Below are 23,118 nucleotides of genomic sequence, written 5' to 3'. Positions count from 1 at the left end.
TTGATGACCTGAGTGGTTCATTTCTAATCATTTTATTCAAAGATGTTTTCATGTGGCAGTCATACAAACTCATCTCACTTGCAGGAGAGTTGTCAAAGGATTACACATTCTAAATAATAATAGTGAAAATGCATTCTTTCATTCTCTTCGATTTCATGCTGTTATGTATGGCGAGGCTGGAGCCACTTCGTCTGAATTCAGAGCAGGATCCACGTTTGAACCGACTCTGTAGGCAAAGGACAATGATAAATCACACAACAGTTTTGGGACATCTTACAATTTAAGGCAGTATCCAAAAACACAATACATATAAACAGTTTAGAGTTTGGTCTGAAATGCGTCTGGTTTTAAAATAAAAGTTTTTCAGGCACTGAACACAATTATCCATGACATCAATATTTTGTGTGACAAATCGAGGGCTGCATGACAAGTTCATGCAAACAGACTCTTACACGTTTTTTGAAAGTTTCTCTTTTAAAGATCCTGAACTTGATCAAATCTATTTTTTTCTTCTTCAAATAGCATCAGCTGCCTCTGAAAGTTGCATCTTTTTGTTTTTGTCCCTTTTCGTGTTATTAATCGGTGAGCCGCCTCCCTTGATGTGAGTGGATCAGATAAGACGGGTCCTGACATATGATTAAGACTTCACCAGGTTAGCATTCCATCATATCATTACCGAACTGAAAATAAGACTTAAAAAGGGATCGAAATAAGTTGTTTTACTTTTTCCATGCATTGTTTTCTTTTAGAAACCCTCTACCAGCAAGAGCTGACATATTCATGTTAGTGAGATGAGATTACGCAGCACAGGAGCAGCTAACCTCAAGGTGAGAGGACAGATGGATTACAGTGTCACGAGATCCACACTCAGACTTTTTAATCCCTAAACCCCAAATGACCAGTGAACTAAAAGAGGTCAGGTGAGGTTATATTTAAATTATAAAAGAAGATACAAAGCTTATAGATACTAGGATTGCTGTTCTATGCAGCACTTATAATCTCATCTCTAACCAACATAGGCAGCACAGAGTGCAGGATTTTAACAGAATTGATGCTAAGAAAACTCAAACGACCCTCATGTTGTGTTATGCAGATGCACTGTCTGTACTGATGAAGATCCACTCACATCTGGTTGCTGATTGCTTTAGGCAACTACTTTCTTATTTCAGATGATAAATATTTGACGATTTAGGCTTTCATAAATGAATTCATCTGGTACTGTGAAAAATTATTTCCCCTCTTATGTCTTCTCTTTTAGCCATTTCTGACTCTTACCTGCTTTTCTTAATAGAATGAATTTTAATTTCAGGAAAAGAAAACAGGATTAAATACAAAATGCAGTTTTTAAATAATGACCTCAATTCCTGGAAAGGAATTTTGCCCCTTTAGGTCCTAAAGTAGCAAAAATAACCACAAAATATCACACAGCAACACCATGTTTGGGTGTCACCAAAATCTCATTTTGCTACTTTATATTTTCCCAGAAGTCTTGGGGATCATCATGCATGTTTGACAAACTTGCGACTGGCCTTGTGTCCTGTTGGATCAGCAATGTGGGGGTTTTTGTCTCAGGATTCTGCTTTAAATGTTGTTGTGGGTTCTTTTAATGACCTAGAAGAATCACTGAAGTAATCCTGAAGGAGTTTTGGTTCACCACTGTATTGTTTTCTTCATTTGTGGATAATGGTTTTCACTGGGATTTGCTGGAGTCCCAGGGCTTTAGAAAAAGCGTAGTAGCCCTTTCCAGATCTAAACTGATAGATGATCTTTTAGCCTACTTCATGTTGTCAAACAGGTTCTACTTGAGTGGCTTCTTAAATCTACTTTAATAATCATGCGTTGGGACATTTTAACTTCAGCCAATATCTGTGGCAAATCGCAGTTAATTTATGAGTTTAAAAATGGACCTTTTCATAAAACGCTGGGTTGCTTTTTCTTTTTATAAATGATCTCACCATGATAAAATTGCATTTTGTAATTTTCTAACTACATAGGTTATCTTTGTCTAATTTAAAGCAAAACTTGATTAAATCTGTAAGGGGACAAATAGTTTCCCTCGCACTGTAAACTCTCTTCTGATGCAGGTTTAAGTTGAATTTTACATCTTCATCATATTACAAAATCACTACGCAAAAATGAATCTCATCCGACACACGACAGGACTTAATGTTCCTAAACGTACGCGTCATCCTGAGCGTTATGCATCAGATGTGCCAAGATACATGGCAACATAAGAAAGTTTAACTATTTAAATGTGTCTGACTGAAATGACCAAATTTCATTATCCATACGACTAACAAAGTAAGGGTTGGAGTAGAAACAAAATTAGTATTTTCAACCTTAGATTAAAAAAAACAAAAACAAAAAAACTATCAGGTCTTGCACATGCACAAATTTTATCCATTCTTTTATCCCTGTTCAGTCACTCTTACAGTGGTGTGAGCAGACTCGAGTGAAAAATCAGTATCTCTCTCTTTTTATCCATTCCTGATCATTGAAGTACCTCCCTCCACTGTCAAGATTCAGGCCGTTTCTGTAGCAGTCCAGGTTTGTGTGGAAGGACTTCCGGTTTGAGTACGCTCCCAGACTGGTTTGAAACGCCTCGTGCCTACCGCTGGTGACGTATGTCTGGTAGAGGTCAACCTTTCCCGTTTGACCACCAGCTTTGAGTCTGGCATCATACAAGTCAGTGCCTGCTCTGATGCTGCTGTCAAATAGGCCGTGATCTCCATACACGGTGCCGCTGTAATGCTCGCTCTTCGTGGTGCGGCGGCCCAGGCTTCTGTCGTAATACTCCCTGGTTTTGGTGCGACCCAGACTGCCATCGTTCAGTACCCTCTTAGCCGAGCGTCCCAAGCTGCTGTCGTAGAAGTCACGGGTCCGCTGACGCCCGAGGCTGAGGTCGTTGAGGTCAAAGTTCAGGAAGTCGCTCTCTGTGCTAGCAAGGGTTACGAAGCCGCTCTCTGTGTCCCGTCCACCAAGGTTGTCGTAGTCGCCCGTCGGCGTGTCCGGAGAGGAGCACAAAAAGGAGGTGTTCTTTGTTTGTGGGCGAGCAGAAACCAGGTCATCATCCTTCTGGGAGCGGATGACGTTGTAGACGTCTGTAGTAGTTGGACTGGGATCTGTTTGGCATACTTCTGATTTCTGTACGTTCCTCCTTCTGTGTCACACATAAGGATAAGGAAAACACCCAAAGTAATAAAGCCTATTCAAAACTGCACTTTTAAAACAATTAACTCTAGTCACTTGGGTTGATGCATTTACATGTTGGTTAAATATCTTTTTGAATCAGGATTCTCTAGGATAGTTAGCAGTTGACAATATTTTACTTGCAGTAGACGCCAGTCAGATCTCAGTTTTATAACTTGACCATGTGAAGAGTCTATGCAAAATTCAATGCATCAAGCAAAGCTGGTCACTGTCTGAAACATCTGAGGTGAGAATAAGGCTTTGTCGGTACCAATTATTTCAGAGCTGTTCAGGTTAACATTGTTGAATTGATCTTCACAGTTTCTGGATTTGTGTCAGATAGTTTTGTTTTTTCAGTGTGGGTTGTACACAGTAACTTTTTCTGTCCCATTGGCCAGTTTGGCATTGGTTGTAATTCAGCATGGACTTAGAAAAATAACAACCTAAAGAAACACACCAATCTGATTGTAGCAGCTGATTGAGCAGTGTTACTTAATAGGGCATATGCATAAACTACTATGATATTTTTAGGATTCTGGTGTGTTTTAGGATGGCAAAAATCTACTTTTGAAGCTCTACCTAACAATTAGCTCTTTATCCAACCAGATTTTACTTTGCTCGAATTTGCTGTGTACGTTAGCTAACAACTAATGATAACACCGAACCCCATTCTTAAGAAAACTTGACTTATCCCCTCAAACATATTCTAAAAAACTTTCTTTAGAAAATCACATTGAAAAACGACATTGTCTTGCTGTATTTAAGACGGGTCAGATGATCTTTCTTGGTTTAAGCTTGAAAACCGCTGCAACAAAGTGTAAGCTGTGGAGCTGCACAAGAACAAAAAGTTTTAAATTCAAAATCTGCGTCAAATTTAAAGTCTGCAAACGCTGCCTTTTCAGTAAAGCAAAATAAAATAGTCCCATAAACAGGTTTATTATCTTGTACAATTACAAGCACTATGCGTAACTGATAAGGAGTCTTATTTTGATTTTCTGTTGTCTTTTTTTATGCAGTTCAGCTTTAGCTTCTCACCGACTGCGCAGCACTTTGAAGCAGCAAACTCCCGTCACCGTCAGAAGCAGCAGGATTAGTGGGATTGTGGGGATGATGACGTAAACTAAATTCACGGCTACAAGACAGAAGCAGATGTTAGAAACTAATATTTTGTTATAACTGTATAACTTTTGGCAGTAAATGCAGACTTTAAATGACCTGTTCTTCTTTGCTGGTTGTTGTCACGTGGGTCCAATGGGAGTGCAGATGGAAGGGAGGCATCTGCAAAATAATGACGTCTCAGGCTTTGTACATATATATATTTATATACTGCTTAAAGTAGCATAAATGTCCAATATCAATGTGTCATGTACTGTACTTTACCTTTCTGACTGGAGTTGGGAGACAGAGTGGATGACATTGGCTTTTCTGTGAAGAATATGGAAATACAGAAATTTAGAAATATTCAAAGTGAAACAGCAGATAATTTGTTTTCAGCTGTACCTCCTGTGTATTTGCAGATAAAATTGTTCTTGGTTTCACAGTTGTCGTCGTTCCACTGGAACATGTAGAGGTCTGCTCCATCGTATCCGACCGGAGCAGACGGTTGGTGATACATCACCACACACACTTCATAGCCGCACGACGGCTCATCAGTGTGCCAGTTCCTGAAACACAGACAGAGCACATTTAGTGTCTTGGGAAAATATTCATATAGCGCCGACCTTTGCACATTTGGTCATATTAAAACCAAAGATTTTCATGTAGTTTTGGGGGCATTTTCTTGTGATAGATAAATACAAATGTAAGAGATAAATGGGATACAAGAATCTACAAAAAGTTCATTTTGATCAGTTGTATTCATGACCCAAATGATTGGCAATTTGAATAGTTTTATGATCTACTACCAAAGATCGACATCAGTTGTGCAGCAGCAACTCATTATTGTTGAGATGGAACGTTTTGCTTGGAAAAACAAAAGTTTTGAATAAATCTGTTTTGACATTGATTTTCCCCCTTTGATTTCTCTGTTCCCATATTATGCAATCATCTTGTACACTGTTTTACCTCAGGATGGTTCTCTAGGACTAGTGGAGGATTGTTGAAATTAATTTAGTTCAAGTCTTTTAATTTATTCTATATGAGATGAAGGGCTTCTGTTTGTATAATTCAGCCTAACCCCTGCCTCATAAACCAGGCCAAAAATGTTATGGTCATAAAATCCACACATTCCTTACTTTTGCAAGACACTTGGTTTGAAAATTCTGCTGATCATCTAGGTAAAGTCAAGGATGATTAGAGTAAATAAAACATGTTTTATAACCTGTCTCTGGCATGTTTCTCTTTTTGTTGCCAAATTGAACTCACCGTTGGCAGCATCATTGGCGTTGTTTCTTGATTAATGCCTCCTGTTGTATTTCAACTAGATATTGATGTGCACCTAATTCAATGGCCACAGAGTGGGTGTAACTCAGCCATCTGTGTTTCGCCTAACAGCTCAGGAGATGGAAGACATGGACATTTAAATTTATAGAAAGTTTGAAGGAGTTTGGGTAATTCAGATCTGAAGCTTCTGGGTGGCAGGGTGCCTATAAGTCAAAACTCATCCCGAAGTGTAAAAGGCTTTTAAAATGACAGAGCTGTTGTAGTTGATAAACTGATTTAGAGTTTCACAGAGGGCTGTATGAAGCCTGTTCACACCCTTAAAGAAGAACATAACATAAGAACATAACATAAGAAGAACATAAGAGAGTTTGTTCCAACTATAAAAGATTTACACTATTCAGCCTCCTTGGGAGAGTTTACTCTTGAGTTTTTAATAGGAAATTCTGACTCATGGTTACGATTCAGGAGGAACTTTGTGAATTTCATACAGATCTTTACCTTGGTGGAATAGCCAAGAAGTCTGATTGTCCTTTCCGCAGGCGTTTCATGAATCTGGAGAAGGCGTACAACTTTTTCCATAGAGACATTTTGTGGAGGACATTGTGGGAATATGAGTTGCTGCGGATGATTTTAAAGGTAGCGCAAGAGCTTGTTTCCTTATTCACAGATAAGTCTGTGCTCCTTGTCCCAAATTTTCTTTTTGTTTTCATGTACAGGATATAAAGAAGCTATCATAAAAAAGTGGTTGGTTGGATTAACCTTTGCCTTTTGCAGATGATAGTTCTGTTCCCGTCTTCAAGCAATAACTTTCAGCATGATCAGAGCTGCTCTAAGTATGAAGCCATGTCCCTCATCTGGGGACACCTTCACACACTGTCCAGACAGTGTACCTTCAGTGTCCCTGAAGGTTGCTTCCTTCAGGTTGGGTGTCAGAGGAGATCAAGTATTTTTGTTCATGAATGTTGGTAGGATGGAACAGGAGATGGAAATTGGATTGGAACCTCATGTGTCATAATTGAGGTTCCGCCTGGTGTATTGACTTGAAAAAAGATTAAAGCAAAAAGGCAAAGCTTTCGATTTACCAACTGTCTACATCTTGACCCTGACCTTGCTCATGACATATAGATCATGCCTGAAGGAACAAGACACAACTGGCTGAAATGAGCTTCAGGTGGTCAGGCACAGCCTTACAAATCAGGGTAGAAAGTTTGTAATCTGGGACCTCAGAGTAAAGCAACTACACATTAGAGTCAATTTAGGTGGCTCGGACATCTTATCTTCTTCATTTGGAGGTTTTCTAGGCATGTTGGGAAGGAGAATCTGGGGAAGACCCAGAACCCACTGGAAATCTCATACATGGCTTATGTTCTGGAAACACATTGATATCCAGGATAGGGGCCGCTTACTCCTGCAACACGATTTCAGATAAAGAGAAGATAACAGACGGAGATTCAGGGGTCTTTATAGTAAGATTTGTGGCGGCGGCTCTGTTGGACCAGACGACCCTTTGATGGGCTGGAATAATGATTGCACTAAACGAAAGTGAAATGAGTTTCTGATAAAATGATTCTGTAACTGTGTGGAGCTTATTAAAAAAAAACCATGAGTGACCCCTGCTGACCCCTCCGCTCCTACCTGAACGAGGATTTGCTCCCGTCCAGCCAGTAGTAGTGAGACGAGCAGTTCGAGCTGCTGTCCTCGTGTCCCGGTCCACGCCGGAGACCTATCCAGAAGTCTCCATCCGTGGGACGGAGATCTCTGATGAGCTGCTCTACAATCTTCTGCTCGGACGCGGACTCGATGCTCAGCAGCTGGCCTCCGTCTCGTTTGCAAGATCTCTCCGCCTCCTCAAAGTTCAACTTCCAGCGCAGCTCTGAGAAATAGGCCAGTTTGTAACAAGGTCTCCCTTTTCCTGTCTTGCACACTCTTTGACCTGGACAGAGACACAAAAAAAGAGATGTGAAGTAAACAGGTGGGATCTTTTCTTTGCTGGTTTCTAACAATGAGGCAAACATATACTGAGATACATGCTGAATATGTTGCCTTGTGTACCTCTCGCTTCAAATATGTCTGCTTCAGGAATCAAAGTCCAGTTTAGAGTTCAGAAGCCAAAAACAAAACAGATCCTCAGATTAATTCAAATGTTCTTGACTTTGTGTTGTGTGTTTTTAAGAGTAGCTTACCTGTGATGACGCTTGCTGCTGCAGATGGATGGACACAAAAGAGCAGGAGAAAAAAGGCGGTTATCACCAGGTCCATCTTCATTGACTATTTTCAGTTTTCTACCAGAACTTCAACTGAAGTTTTGTGCTTTTCATTTCTGTTCATCTGTCAGGTCGTCAAATCGGTCCAAACAAATCCAGAAAGTCCATCTAAATTCCACAAGAGGGGTGAAAAAAAGTTCTACAAAGTTTAAATTAAAAGACAAAGAGCGATTTATTTTACAAAACGGGGCAAGAGGGACAAGTCTCCTGTTGTATCTAGTGAAAAGGCTGTGTGTGTGTGTTTCAGAAGGAGGAGCAGAGAGAGAGGGGAGGAGAAAAAGACTTCATCTTTGGGAGGGGGGCTGTAATCTGTTAAGAGCAGTCTTAATGATAAGAGAAGAGGATACATTGATCGCTAGACATCCAATCGCCCCAAGTGGTTCTCATTGTAAATGCTGACAAGAGGCAGATTTCACTCATTCCTTTATTACTTAAGCTTTCGATATTATCATTACAAAAGTGTTACATGAAAACGATCCCTCTTAACTCGATCAGGGATCATTTAAAACGTTATTCCCAGTTCCTCCGGGCTGCAGCACTCTTACTGGTTGCAAAGCAGCATAGATCTTTGTTTGACATCTAAGATCTCTATTGAATAAAAAAAATGTAAGGATGAAAGCTGAGAAATGCACTTTACATACTTGGATATACGTGTTAAGGTTTGATTTAGATGCATTACCTCAGTTGGGAAGACATGACTTCACCTTTTCAAATGAAGCCCTCTCTCCTTTAAATCAATAAATCAGAGTGCAAATGGAACAAAAGCAAAATCTGTCTTGAACTGTAGAAGAAGCAATCTGTATTTTAACCAGAAATAATGCTCACCATCATGAGTAACTATTATTAGTGGGTGCACTGAGATTACATTTTTTTTAAGCATTCATTGTCATATTGAAATAAAAGATGAGAGAAACATTTCTGTCCAGTTAGTTTTACAGGAGCTTCTGCTGTAAAACTGGACTCATCTTTCATTGCAGCAGCTTGATGTCAAACTGAAAAATTATTAAAATATGACTTCCAACTTAATCAGTTGGAAACCTTTCTTATGTCAAGAAAAAAAATGTTAAAAATAATGTAAAATAAATAGGAGTTAGGCACGTTTCTGATTTATGTATCCCTTTATTAGGTTAAGAAAGGAGTTTTGATTACTAATGCAGATGTTTCATGTTTTGGGGGAATACATTTGTTGTTACACAAAGGCTCATTACCCCTCAAACATGTTTCTTCATTTCAGTACTTTGACTATTTAAAGTGAACACATACACTTTTTGGATCAAATGTTATTTTACTTACCTTTTACATAAGGTCAAGTGTAGGCAAGTTGTAAGACAAACCTAAAAATCATCATTTTTGTAATCCTTTTGAATCTTAAAAGATTCAAAAGGCATGGCTTTCTTCAGCATGGCTTAAATGTCCATGCTGAAGAAAAACATCCCAGCAGTGTGATGCTACCACCACCATGCTTCGCTGTCATTTGCCATTTTCACTGTCCTGGGGGCGATGTGTTGATTTTCTTTCTTTTCTTCAGAGAGACGTTTAGAGTCTGATATGTTCTGACTTCTGATCTAACTCTGTTTAAAGTATTTCAGAACTTTCTCGCTGACCTGTCTGACCTGTTCATTGGTCTTCATGATGATGTTTGTTCCTTAATGTTCCCCAGTAAACCCATTAGGCCTTCACAGAACAGCTTAATGCTGAGATTGAATTACACACAGGTGGAATATATTTGCTAATTTGATGACTTCTGAAAGCAGCTAGTTGCACAAAATTATATCTAAAGGCAATGAGGAAAGAATGCAAAAGTCTTCTCACGATCATGCACTACTTTGAGTTGGTTCTCAAGAAAACATATTAAGGTTTGGGGGTTTGAAAGGGACAAAATGTGAAAATAGTCTAATGGGTTTGAATGCTTTTGCATCTAGTGTACACAGTAAGTCAGAAGTTGCTAAATTTGCATTACCTGATGTTTAAATTGACCACAAGAATAGAAAACAGGCCATGAGGGTTCAGGCAAATAACGTTTCATTGTCTATCTGTGCAATTTCATTTTAAAGTAACAGGATCAGCAAAAAATATGCATTCAATGCATGCAGTCTTCTTTTCTAGAGCTCAAAAGAGGGGGAAACGTGTATGCATGCAGTTCCTAATGGCAGCAATTTCTGAAATGGCCTATAAGGTTGATTTAGGGCTCTCAGTGAGACAGATCAGCCAGAGTTTAAACAGCAAGATGCTTCATCAGGAATATGCTGTGTGTGCTAGCAGTGCACAGATGGTGAAGAGTGGAGGGGGGCTTAGCCAGGCCTGAAATTACCGCCGCTCATGCACGCTGCTCTATCCAAACACCGCTAATCAGTTTAGGTGTAGATTGATTTCAGTGAAAGCCGAGGGTTCAGCCTCGGTTAAATAGCAGGCGGAGAATGAGGCAGCTGTGATCCAGGTAGAAAAGAAGACGGAGAGGTTAGCGAGCCCTCAGGAGGGATTCAATAAGAGTAGGACCCTGGTTTAAATTTCCTCCCTGTTTACGGCATCTGAGACCTGAAGGAGCTTTCACTCAATTAAGCCTCTGCCATTCGTCCATCATCGCACGCAGTCTGTCTTCTCCTGTCTCTGCCATCCTCTCTCATCCCACTGACCTCCTCCCTCTCTCGCAGTTAGAGGGAAACCAGACAAATGTTCCCAGGGGGAAGCAGTACATCATACCTCCGTTGCTGCACACACGCAGAAGCCAGGGTTCAACATTAATATTGAAACATCAACATTTTCTGTGATACTGCCACAACCAATATGCATTAGTACGGAGGTTTGCATAAGTGTACTCTTTTTTATTATTATTATTATTATTATTGAAAGCTGGCTGGGTGGCAAAACAAAATAATTCGAAGCAATGAAATGGCTCCAACCGCAACAAATCATTCTTGATGTAATTGCCTTGTTTGTGTCGGGGTTGTAAAAAATACAACAGCTGACAAATTCAGTATCGTTTCATCTCGCGGCCATAAAGAGCAAAAGAAAAACCTAATTACACAAAAGAATAACTCTCCACTAAATTTAATTTTAAATGAGCTGGCCGTGGCACACGGCCAAATGGAGTGTCCGCATTGCGCACGTCTGCGCCGGGAGCTGGAAATGGGGCTTGACTCACTGACCCGGAGGGGGGGAGCGAGCTGGAAAGCTTTATCAGCAAGAGCTGAGCAGCCATAAAAGAGTTTGGATGAAACCTTTTAAGGGCTGGAGCAATTCCTCAAAGTGCTCCTTTTTCAATTTTCAATTTTGGAAAAGAGGATTATTTAAGAACTGCTCATTTGGAATGGAGAAACTATTTGTTAGAAAGTTCTGCCATATAATATAAGGTACCTTTCTACACATAGATAAAAGATATGCAGTCTGATCATTTGAATGTAGTGAGAAAATAAATGTAAAAGCTCTGTTGTTAAGTAATCGAGTTGTAAGAACAAAATGTTTATAAACTTCCTGCCAAAGATAAAAATCTAAACTCAAACTACAACAAAAGCAGGATAAAAAACAATATTAGGTTGTTACTATGTTAAGATAGCTATCAAAACATGAATATTGTTTACAAAGCATTTAGTAGTTTTTTAATTGTTTTATTTAGGATTTTAAGTCGCCTTAATGGTGAGATTGTCCAAGATTTAAACAGTCCCAGGTCTACATCATCATGCATCAAAATCCGTTTCTAAATCAGATTCTAAAACTAATGTTCCAGATTCTTTCAAACAATTTATGAAAATTAAGGTGAGTTGTTTTTTTTTTTTTGTTGATCGGGGTCTTCCCCTCTGTTCTAATAAAAATGAACCTTGACTGATCACCACAGAAAAACACATTTTCTTAAGTCAATAAGACCTTTCTCAAATAACTGTGTTGTATTTTGTTGTCCTAATCATCCTCCGAGTCACCATTGGCAAGTTGCAGGTCATGTCCCTTTGCTCTACGTTGGCTGCTTCTCTTGTTGACTCTTCTGTGCAGCTTCTGTTGGGTCATGCAAGGACTCAGATTTGGTTGGTCATTTGTGGGAACTGATGTCTATTTGTTAGTTTGTCTTGGAAAGTCATGATTTGTGCAATGCCTGATTAAAAAAAAAAAAAAAGCACCATCTCCCGCAGGCCATCTGGGGCATGTGAGCCACTGTGTGGTTTACACTCAAATGAAAAACTCATGGATGACTGTTCCCATTTAGTATTTTAAAGCTAAATGGAAATAATCCATTTAGCTTTCAATGGATTGCTGAATGAAAATAAAAAGATGAAGCTGTGTGCTGACTCTGTATTCACTATTTGCTTAAAAAAATAATCACTTTAGTTTTGTTTGTTTTTCAGCTGAAAAAAAAGTTACGGCAAATCCTGCAGGATAAAAAATAATTACCTTTTGATGCGAAGAATGAGAAAGCCCAACTTTCTATAAACAAAATGACAACAGGTGAAATACCATGATAGCTTTAATCCAAGATATAGTTATTTTCCAGATTATCTGCATCTTTGAAACAGCAGAACATACATTAAAACCTGATTTGATGGACACATAATCATTCATTCATTCGTTAATAATTGAACATTTATTTTCAAACGTTGCATAAACACTGAATGCCTGTCATGTGGGGTACAACCAAAAGGTCAAAGTCTGAAAAGAGAGCAAATGTGTGAGTTTAAAATGCCTTGAGTGCACATTTTATATTATGATGCAATTATAGCGTGCAGTTATGCTCCGTTTTTCAGAAATTTCAGTGCTGTGTAGTCTTGACTATCATCTCCAAGGTTCTGAGAAAGAAAATCAATCATTTTGAACAGATTGATATGGAAATCTCTGGACTCATCATTGGACTCAACCAGTCCGCCCGTGGAGGAGCACAGTGCCTGTGTTCCCCAGCTGACCACTCCAATCTGTGAAGAAGAAACAAATCTGTCATCTCAGTCATTACTTTGATTGACCTGTTCTTTTTACGCCATGTTTATGACGGTAAATAACTTTCTGACACATTTGCTGCACACGGCTCTTTACCTGGATTGTCCGCTGGTTGAAGTTCTTGAACACAGCGCCGCCAGAATCCCCTGTCCCCAGAGTTTTCCACAGACAGAGTTACCAACCTGGACCACCATTGTTAATCATCTTGAAAAGTGATAAGAGTATACCCACCTGTGCATGCTATGTGATCTCTGTGCCCAACCCGACCACCGGTGCACAAGAAGTTATCGGTCACAGCAACCCTTTCTTTTTTTGTGGTGATTCCTGGTGCCGAAAGAGCTTTTTTGATGCACAAATCTCGCTGCAATAAACCACTCAAGCATCAGAGAAACATAACGTTGGCAAACAAAGAGTCTCATTTATATAAAACTTACGTTTTCTCCAAGCTTGGCGTGGACGATTTTTTCTGCTACCAGCGGGTCCTTCCTTGTTAGGAAACCGAGTTGCTCACGGTAACTCTTTAACAGGACCTGCTCTGTTAATTCAGAACACAATCATTTGTAAGGGGCCTCCACTTTGACTCGAATCATAACTTGACAGTCTTCAGAATTGTATTTGAAATGTAATCAATTACAAATTTATTGATGGAACTTGACTTAATGCTGTGTTTTGATTATTGATTCTATGTTGCATTGTGTTTCTGTGTTTGTAATGATGTAAAGCACTTTGAAATGCCTTGCTGCTGAAATGTGCTATACAAATAAAATTTGGTTGATTGATTGATTGATTGACTGATTGATTCCTCTATAAAACATTTTCTGAATCTATAAAATGCCTTGCTCCACGAGACTACACTTTTTCAGAAAAAGAAGGAAAGAAAGTGTGCCATCTTTAAAGAGCCATTGGGCTAATTTGTTAAAAAAAATAAATAAATAAATAAAATGATTTTTTAGAAGAAAGCTACACTTCAGAAAAACAAAGTTCCCTTTCAGTCCCTTCTTTTGATTTCCATGATGTAGCACAAGGAAGCTGGGTGTGTGCGGTGTTGCCTTGAAATGCATCTGCAGGCATATCTCCATTTAACTAAAATTGCTATCATCTAATCATAAAGTGTTTACGCCTGATTTCAAGTGTGCATAGCAGAGCACAGGAGCCAAACCCTCAGACCTTGTTGCTTGCATGTTGACTCGCCAACCAGGTTGAGAGCGTCGCTGGTCTCCTGGGTGCAGGGTATGCATATTGGTCTGAAAGAAATTCAGGTTTTTGAAGCAGGAATGTGAAAATTGCTATATCAATAATAATAAAAAAAATCTAACTGTAGCCATATTATTTAAAGACAAAGATGTGAAAATACCTCGCAAGTTCAGAGATCCTCACTGGTTCTTCCAGTCGGATAATGGCCAAGTCATAGTCATAAAACTCGGCCACGCCTTCTTTGACTTTGGCCGTGATGTTGTACAGTGGGTGCAGCGTGAAACTTTTCACATGTTTCACTGCATAAATAAAGATTAAGCATGTGCCGTGATTAATTATACTGACTGATTAAAATAGTCGGCGAAATGTAGTTACAATGTTGTGTTCAAACACAGTATAATAATCTATAACAAATGTCTAAGGCTGCAACTGCATATTAAATGGTGATAAAATGGAAGCTTGTTTTGTCAAATTGAGAAGGAAAGTCAGTGATATTTACTTTTGCTGCCCAGTCCATCTTCAATTTCAACTACTATATTCGCTGGCAAATCACCAAAGGTGAAGCAATGAGCAGCAGTCAGGACAAAGTCCGGCGTCACCAGCGACCCGATGCAAGTTTTTCCTTTTCGTCCCTGAAGTTGTACAGAACAGGCAGTGGAGAAAGTGTATGTTGTTAAACCAGCATGACTTTTTGCTAAAATAAAGATGGAACATAACTCTAAGAGAACCATAAATAAATGGTGCTGCAACACATATATTTCATGGCATTTTAATGCTATTTTGCTGTATGATTAATTAACTAAATTGCTGAATTATTCACCGTGTTAACAATAAACGCCAACCATGGGTATTTTTTCCTTTTGCTTTCTTTATCTTCCGTGGTTTCATAATCCCTGTGCAGGCCACACATACCTACAACTTCGCTTTCATCTGCAATAAGCAGAACAAACAAATACATGGTTAGCGTAAACGGTAAACAAACGGGACAGTATTTAGAAATTTAAAATAAATATTTAAACTGTAAAGGAAATTTTAAAAAAAATAACAAGTATAGAGCTTGTTGCATTAGATTAAAAGACTCCACTCAGGTCCACTGAGGGGCTTCATCACATCCATTCCCATCAGAAGAAAACAGCTCTCTTCCTGACTACTTTGGGAAACTAGAGAACCATTCAGAGTCCCATTTAAGATCACTTACCTCCCTGAGCTAAATTAGTGCCAAATGAAGAATTACGGGAACTATACCAGCACACGCACACACACACACACACACACACGCGCGCGCACACCCCCACATGCACACAGACACGCCCACGCAAACACACGCACATTACAGCTGACGAAATTAAAAAAAAAACAGAGGCTTTTTACAACTTTCCCTTTTCAAAGTTGACTCACCAATTATTAAATCAAAGGTCTCCTTTAATTCTACGATTTTTGACATCCTGAAGTAATGATTTCCTCCGGTTCCTACAGTGAGGGGCTGCAGGTCGTCGTCAAAGATCTCCTTCCCAATGGCGAAGATATAGATGTCTGCAAAACGGTGTTACTTTGTAAGTTTGTGTTTCGTTTACATTGCAGATAGTAAAGAGCCCTGCAAAAGTATTCATACCCCTTTAACATTTTTAAATTAGATCAAATTACAACAAATGTAAAATCTCATGAAAATGTATTTTCATGAGATTTTACGCGCCAATTCAAAATAGTGCATGATTGTAAAATTGTAGAAAGTGGTATACTGTTTTAAATTCTTCTTTTTTTTATTACAAATGAATATCTAGAAAGTGCTCAAACATATAGTTCAGCCTCCCTGGGTCAATAATACAGTATTTACAACAGTGTAATGAACAAACATGCATTAGTGCATAATTTTGAAGAGAATTATGTATGGGTTTAATTTTTTTCATATCTTTTGAAGCATCATGGAAAGGTATTTTTTTTTAGAAGACACTGAGAAGCTTGACTGATGGAAGGAGCAAAATGTAGACCGATCTTTGAGGAAAACCTGTCAGGAGTTGAAAGTATTGACTCAAGAGGGGTTGAATACAAATGCAAGCAACACTTTTCAGTTTTGGATTTATTAAACATTTTGGAACGCATGAACACTGGGCACTATTTTGTTGTTAATCAGTCAAATAAAAACTAAATTAAACTTACCAAGAAAGTCATCTCTTGTGCCGACATGGTTCTCCACAGTGTGATTCATATAGACTGTGTTCTTTATTCTGGCAACAGTAGGCTCAGGAGAACCACCCATGTTATACGCACCTGTGGAAAAGGTCTTGCTCGTAAAAGTTTCAGATGTAAAAAAAAATATATACGTTTATTGATATCCCTAAATATGTGTGAAAACATATCTTCTTTTAATGTTGTTGTGGGTTTACAAAGTAACAAGAAAAGAAACATAGAAATGTCAGCAACAAAATCAGATGTCAAATAATAATGTTTTTAAATAAAACCACCGGTGCCACAATTATTTTTCAGAATAGGGTTAGAAGCTAGAGAAATGAGAAACATCTGAATAAGATAAGAAAACGTAACATTCTGTCGGAGATCTTGTCTGAGACTAAGTTTTAAAATAATAGAATTTATTCCAATACATTTTTTTATATAGTTCTTTTGCTTGAAATGTAGTCCCCTGGAACTTAAATGCATAGATATTTTTTATTTTTTGCATTGATCAAAGACTGAAGGAAAAGGAAATTATTAACATTTTAAATCTATCCTGAAACCAGTAACTTGGCCGAGTTTTATGTCTTTAGCCAAAGGTACTGAAATATATGAAATAAGAATTTTTTTTTTAGACTTGTTACCAAGGGTATCAATAAACTGTGGAAGGTTGATGTGTGTTTGCAAGCAATATGTGTGATGTAGGCTTGTTACCATCTGTGAAAAGGATCAGGGCATGCCGATGAGCTTTAAATCCCTCATCTCCAGCTTGTCGCTTTATAAAAGCCATCTGATTCTCAAAGGTTTTGAAGACCAGGTTCAAATCTGTTCCAGTGTTTTTGTCTTTAAACCAAATGCCACAAAAACACAGATGTTAAACCAGAGTCCAGGTAGGTATTTAAAACCGTTTTATAACCATTATCTTGTGCTCGGGGTAGACTTACTTTCTATTTTAAACTTTTCCAGGTCTTCTATGACTTTACTAAGGTTCACTTTGGCATTGAAAAAATCGAGAATGTTGACGACCCTGTATATTTCAGATGAGAAGAAGACGATTTCGTAGTTTGGAGACACACTGAAGGAGGCGATCTGTGGGAAACAACAACAGTTGAGGTGCGGCGGTCCTGTGTAAACGTCGGACACATCTTTACGAGCACAAGTTAACTTGAACAATTGCTGTGAAATGCTTTGTTAATCCAGCACGCCTGATACTTTAAATTGCTTAGGGTTGTTATCCTATAGAGAAAGCTATCCATTTATCAGCTGGGTGCTTTTCCAGAAGCGGACTTTGACAACGGGCCAAGGGCCTCGCGCCAAGGAACATCAGTCAAGATTATGATTTGTAATTCATAATTAAATTTACCTCTAATAGGCTGCTGTTGTGGCGGCCAAAGGGAACAAGAAACTGTATGTCAAATGAGCCTATAAGTGCGTGGAAGCACTGAATAAAAGCTTCACACAATCGGACCCAACTGAGTATTTTTAGAAAGACGAATTCTCATTTACATGTAAAAATTGTCCACTCTGTGCTATAACATGTCTTTTGATTAATTTCATAGATTGAATAAATGTCCAGACCTAGTAGCACTAACTGCTACGTTTCTAACCTTCTTTAAGAGCTCAGCAAATTTATTGCCAGCACCCATCAACAGGAGTCTGTGGTCTCACCCTGTGAGCATCCTCAGACCCTTTAACTCCACCCGCAATCAGCAGAGCCATCATAGAATAACTGCAGTCCAAGCACTATGCTGCTGAGTCTCTGCACACTCAGCGCATCGTAAGGCAGAGGGGGCTCTAAAGCAGTTGACCTTTCCATTAGAAAATAATATAAAACTTTTAATATGACCGGCTGATGACACCTAAATGTCTCTGTCTTTAGCCCAATTTTTTTAATGAACAGTAAAGTTTATGATGCCGATCATTATTGTGGACTGAACAAATGCTTTGTGAGTTTATTCTAACACCCTGACAATTTTTGCATTGCAACTTTAAAAAGGGGCGACGCAAGGACAGTAAATATTTTGTGAATTTGGAACGCCTGCAGTTGTGCAGGACAAAAGAATATCTTTTAAATTATTCTGCTGCTGAAGAAATGTTTTAAAGTCACAAATGCTGCCAGGTTTACGTGTGGGTTTTCACTTTGTGTATCAGCATCCTCGTGGTTATTTTTATTTCAGACAGGAATATTCCTCATGGGTTTTTGTCACATTTGTTTGCTCTCCTAAAATTATAACTGACATCTTTTTTTTTTTCTTTAAAGACGTCCTTACCTTTTTAATCAGAGTTATGACAGCGTCTCTTGCTTTCTTAAAATCTTCTTCTACTATGCTTTCTGAAATGTCCACACCTATGTAGATGTTGAGAGTCCCACTTTTTGAAATCCTGATTAATCTCCCTTCTTGGGTATCATCTGGGTAACAAGAGGTTTTATGAATGAGCCACATTCAAACAGTTGTTTTACATGTGCAATCAGGAATAATTAGCAATAAATATCTTTTTGTCATGCCATATGTCATGTCACTCTTAGTCATGTTTAACAAAAAGTAAGACATTTGTTTCTAATATATTGCAGTTATAGTTTCAAATATTGTCATAAGATGAAGTCCAGGAACTTACTAAGAGATTGTGTAGTGGTGAGGGTGCCTTTAATCGCACCTCCAAATGATTCTGCAACCTCGCGTGGGGTATCAAACGTGTGCTTATCTGAAAGAAGTAGCAGCAAAATAAAACACAATTTAATTCAGTAATGCAGATTTAAAGATCTAGGGGAAAAAAAGAGTTTCGTTGACCAAAACAAAAGAAGTACAGACAAAAAAAATAAAATGTTTGGTAAGCGTTTCCCCTTACAGTGGAGCAGCCTTAAAAACGTACAAAAGACAAGATGCTAATCAGGTTTTTTTAATACATGCTAGGCTACATGACGCATGATGCGGCGTTGTCTCCATGGTTACTAATGGTTAGACGCATACCTTCCCCATAGTTGATATCTTTTTAATCATACTTACTTATAAAGTATATGAACGTTAATCTTCTTTTCTTGTAAAAAGTGTTCGATGCAAATCCGTGATTACACTGAGGGCTGATAGTCATTATTATTGACAGCAGCTGTCCGTTGTCGCCATATCTTTCCTCATTAAAAGTTATAAGATAAAATGACATGTTTGGTTTCTATCCTTGTCTGTTTGTGCAACCGACCGTGCAGGGCCCTGTGACCATTTTTAAAGTGAGATCAACTAAATAGAAGCGATATGAGGCTACAAGTCTGTTTTTAGACTGGTTTTAAAGGAGCGCATTTTGACTGCAGCTATGGTGGAGTGGGCGGAGTTCTGGAGAGCGTGACGTCACGTGCAAAAGGTCAATAGTGGTTTATTTAGTTCAGCGGACTCTAAAGCGCTTCACACTGTATTCAGTCATTCACACAGTCATTCACATGACGATTTAAACAGGATGACTTCATTTTAAAGTAGCTCTGTACCTCAGGAATATATTGATTAATAACTATTAATATGAAATTAACAAATCTTACAGTAGCATGCTGGCTCTGTCCCGGTCCACTGGCCGTTCTCCAGACACACTCTTTCCTTAGAGCCCACCAAAAACAGTTCGCCATTGCAGGTGTATCTCACTTTGTCATCAATCCCAAACATATTTCCTGCTCTAGAGGCTCCAGGTGGGACTCCAGGATCAGGACAGGCAGCACCGGCTGGGGAAAAACAGAAATGGAACTCAATTCCCGACTGTTATTTCTAAAAAGGACAAAAAGGTTTGAGGTCTTATTTCCTGAAATGTATTGGTGTAGTGTACTCTCTATTACATTTATCTACATGTTTTCTACCTTAATCATCCTTGTTGGCTGGCACCATGTTTGAAAGCATAATAAGGATGGTGACTTCTTCTTTGTTTTCAGATGTCATCACATCATAAGGTCTAATCCTGTCTCAAATACTGATTTTTAACCCATTTAATTCACTCCATACACATGGGTTTGTCCCATATGAAAAATCTCTATTCACCCAAAAAGTAAGCAAAACAAAGCAAAGCAAAAAACAATGAAATGTTGCTCAAGACTTACAGTCACGGCTGCAGATTGGAGTGGAGCCACTCCACTTCCCATTTGGTAAGCAAATCCGTTTGGATGATCCTCTCAATGTGTATCCAGAGTAACACTCATATGAAGTTTCATTCCCCACAAAGTACTGGACCTCAGGAGGAGACACGTTTCCATTCTCCATAACATTCGGATCAGGGCATTCAACAACTTCAGGAAAATCAGCAAAAAGGAGTCAGAGTTGTTACTTTGCTGAAGTCTGGTGTAAATTATGAATCACTGAAAGTTGTGTTGCTCACGTTTGCATTTCTGTGGTGAAAACCTCCTGGGTGCTGGTTTCCAGGAGCCGTTTGGCTGGCAGATGCGGGTCAAAGCAGGATACGGGTAGTATCCATCGTTACAGCGATAGATGAGTAAGCTGCCTTTCTCCAGCTCCTTGGTCAGAGTAAAATTACCTCCCTGGATTTGTATGCCATGGTCAGTGCAATCGCAAAGAACCTCAGCACCTACGCAAACCGACAGACATTTTTGTTTTTTGGTTCAGAGTTATTGTGTTTTTTAAACACAAAAACAGGCACACAACTACATGGTGTATGCTTCACTGTGTGGAATGGCTTTCATCCAAGGAGAGCTTGAAGTTCCATAATATAATATAATATAATATAATATAATATAATATAATATAATATAATATAATATAATATAATATAATATAATATAATATAATATAATATAATATAATACAGTGGCGCAGTTGGTAGTGCTGTTGCCTTGCAGCAAGAAGGTCCTGGGTTCAATTCCCGGCCCGGGGTCTTTCTGCATGGAGTTTGCATGTTCTCCCTGTGTATGTGTGGGTTCTCTCCAGGCACTCTGGCTTCCTCCCACAGTCCAAAAACATGACTGTCAAGTTAATTGGTTTCTCTAAATTGTCCTTAGGAATGAGTGTGTGTACATGGTTGTCTGTCCTGTTTATCTCTGTGTTGCCCTGCAACCTGTCCAGGTTGTACCCCACCTCTCACCCGAAACGTTCGCTGGAGATAGACACCAGCATCTCCTGACCCCACTAGAGACAAGGGTGTACAGTATATAATATAAACACTTTAGTCTATAACATTGAAGTGAAACAGTGAAATATTTCCTATATTAATTCTTGTTGTCATTTTATTATTTATTTATGTATTTGTTACTTTATGTATTTGTTACTTTTTCAGTTTCTCTTATATATATATATATATATACTGTATATATATATATATACTGTATATATATATATATATATATATATATATATATATATATATATATACATAGCTAATTTATTACACATTTGCACTTCAAAATTCTTTTTATATAAAAGTTAGTAATAATAATAATGTTATTTACTATTAATATTATCATTAGTGATCGATTGACAAAAACAATTGAAACTGGTGCATTCATAGGTTTACCAGGAAACTGTAATCTTCAGTATTTCAACAGTAACGTTCACTGAATAAATAAACTTTTTTCTGGTTAAATATGTTAGAACCTTATACTAACTTTTTTTGTATTTAAATCAAGGATGTTAATTTTACAGGCACATAATGACCATTCCATAATTCCAGCATCTGACTTTTTAAATTTGTATAAGTAAACTTTTAGGCTCTGCTGATATCCAACAAATTTCACACATTTCACTCAAATGTACAAGAGAGACACCTGGACATTCTTGAAAATCTGGAGTCATAAACAAAATGCAGGTATTGCATGTTAATTATAAGTTCCTTACCGAAACTGAGGAGCCACAAGAGTGCAGCATACCAGCTCCAGTTGCTAGAAGCCCCCATGTTTCAGCCTAATGAGAGAACAAACTGGAAATGTGATAAAATGGCAGGAACATCTGATTTATTTCAGAGTGGATAAGGTTCAGGTGGGGGTGAGGGGTACAAGGACAAACAAAAACTAGTCTGTTACTCATTACCTGTTTGAGCAGTAAAAGGAGATCAATATGTGTGTTTCCCCAGAACGTTTTGGTTTAGAGTACTTTGTTTAAAATGTCTGCCCAAATACGAAGAAGAAGAAGAAAGAAAGGATAACTCGTAAAAAAAACTAAAAAAAACGAGATGGCTTAGAAAACTAGGAATAATCATGCTTTCTTATGGGTTTTCTCCTTAATTTTCTGGAACCACTCTAAATTAGGCCATAACCTTTTCCTTTCTCTTTAAAATTCTGGTTTCCCCACTGTGTTTATCCACGCACAGGGTCACATGTTGCACAAAAAAAACAAAGTCATTGTGAAACAGAGATAAAGTACAAACATTTGCCTCATCATTTCCCAAAAACGAAGGCACATTTGAGTGAAGTTTGTTGATTAACTTGTTGATTTAGGCCAACACACGTATGAACAGCACTGTACCCTTATGTCTTCTCAGAAAGAGCCTCATCTTTTTATGTTGATATTTTATTGTCAAAAAAAATGTCTAAAGCCTGGACGCTGGAAATACAGGGAAAATAAAATATATTTTTGAATTTAATGAATAAGATTTTTCAGTCACAGGCTTAATTTTTATGCATAGATTTTTCCTCAATATTTTCTTTTTGACTTGTATGATTTTTCTCCAGCGCCATCTTGTGGAGAAATCTCTAGATCCCATGTAACCCGAGTTATGAGACGGTTTAAATCGGCTTTTAAAAAACTATTACCATTACTTGCGTTGGTGTTTGTTTTTCATTCTAACCAAATATTATTTGAGAAGGATGATTAATTAGTGCAATGTAGTTAATCTTCCCTTCATAAACGTATTTTGTCAGTTTGCGAAAATGATACATTTATAATTTAATTTAATTTAATTTAATTTAATTTAATTTAATTTTATTTTATTTTATTTTATTTTATTTTATTTTATTTTATTTTATTTTATTTTATTGCGACAGAGGGCAACAGCGCACAGAACAATGTTGCTCTAGCGGAAATGA

The 23,118-nt window shown here is 38.1% G+C and overlaps 2 protein-coding genes across 5 annotated transcripts; both read right to left on the bottom strand.

The window, feature by feature from the left end:
* Window positions 1-19: 19 nt before the first annotated feature.
* layna (layilin a) lies at window positions 20-9,155 on the bottom strand. Of its 4 annotated transcripts, none has more exons than XM_032576283.1 (9): window positions 7,755-9,155; window positions 7,624-7,641; window positions 7,207-7,504; window positions 4,690-4,853; window positions 4,570-4,614; window positions 4,405-4,467; window positions 4,225-4,321; window positions 2,504-3,160; window positions 20-226 (listed from the first exon to the last, which is right to left on the bottom strand). In XM_032576283.1, exons 1-9 carry the CDS (start codon window positions 7,834-7,836, stop codon window positions 154-156), a joined length of 1,497 nt encoding a protein of 498 aa, XP_032432174.1. In that variant the 5' UTR covers window positions 7,837-9,155; the 3' UTR covers window positions 20-153. The 4 variants fall into 4 exon arrangements, with proteins under 4 accessions (XP_032432174.1, XP_032432173.1, XP_032432176.1 ...); XM_032576282.1 differs by having other exon boundaries at window positions 7,624-7,644; window positions 7,755-9,151; XM_032576285.1 differs by having other exon boundaries at window positions 20-3,160; window positions 7,624-7,644; window positions 7,755-9,151.
* A 3,117-nt stretch (window positions 9,156-12,272) lies between these two features.
* Window positions 12,273-22,037, bottom strand: LOC116727817 (complement factor B-like). Its single transcript, XM_032575448.1, has 18 exons — window positions 21,932-22,037; window positions 20,463-20,669; window positions 20,188-20,373; window positions 19,642-19,818; window positions 18,732-18,818; window positions 18,386-18,525; window positions 17,060-17,204; window positions 16,830-16,958; window positions 16,104-16,214; window positions 15,345-15,479; window positions 14,767-14,876; window positions 14,446-14,578; window positions 14,107-14,245; window positions 13,920-13,996; window positions 13,187-13,287; window positions 12,984-13,113; window positions 12,849-12,898; window positions 12,273-12,730 (listed from the first exon to the last, which is right to left on the bottom strand). The coding sequence occupies exons 1-18, from the start codon at window positions 21,987-21,989 to the stop codon at window positions 12,548-12,550; spliced, it is 2,298 nt and encodes a 765-aa protein (XP_032431339.1). The 5' UTR covers window positions 21,990-22,037; the 3' UTR covers window positions 12,273-12,547.
* Between the last annotated feature and the right edge of the window lie 1,081 nt (window positions 22,038-23,118).

Source organism: Xiphophorus hellerii, chromosome 11 (genome assembly GCF_003331165.1).
Source record: "Xiphophorus hellerii strain 12219 chromosome 11, Xiphophorus_hellerii-4.1, whole genome shotgun sequence".
In the NCBI taxonomy this organism is placed as follows: domain Eukaryota; kingdom Metazoa; phylum Chordata; class Actinopteri; order Cyprinodontiformes; family Poeciliidae; genus Xiphophorus; species Xiphophorus hellerii.
Note: the sequence above shows the minus strand (reverse complement) of the source record. Positions and strands in the feature narration are given on the sequence as shown.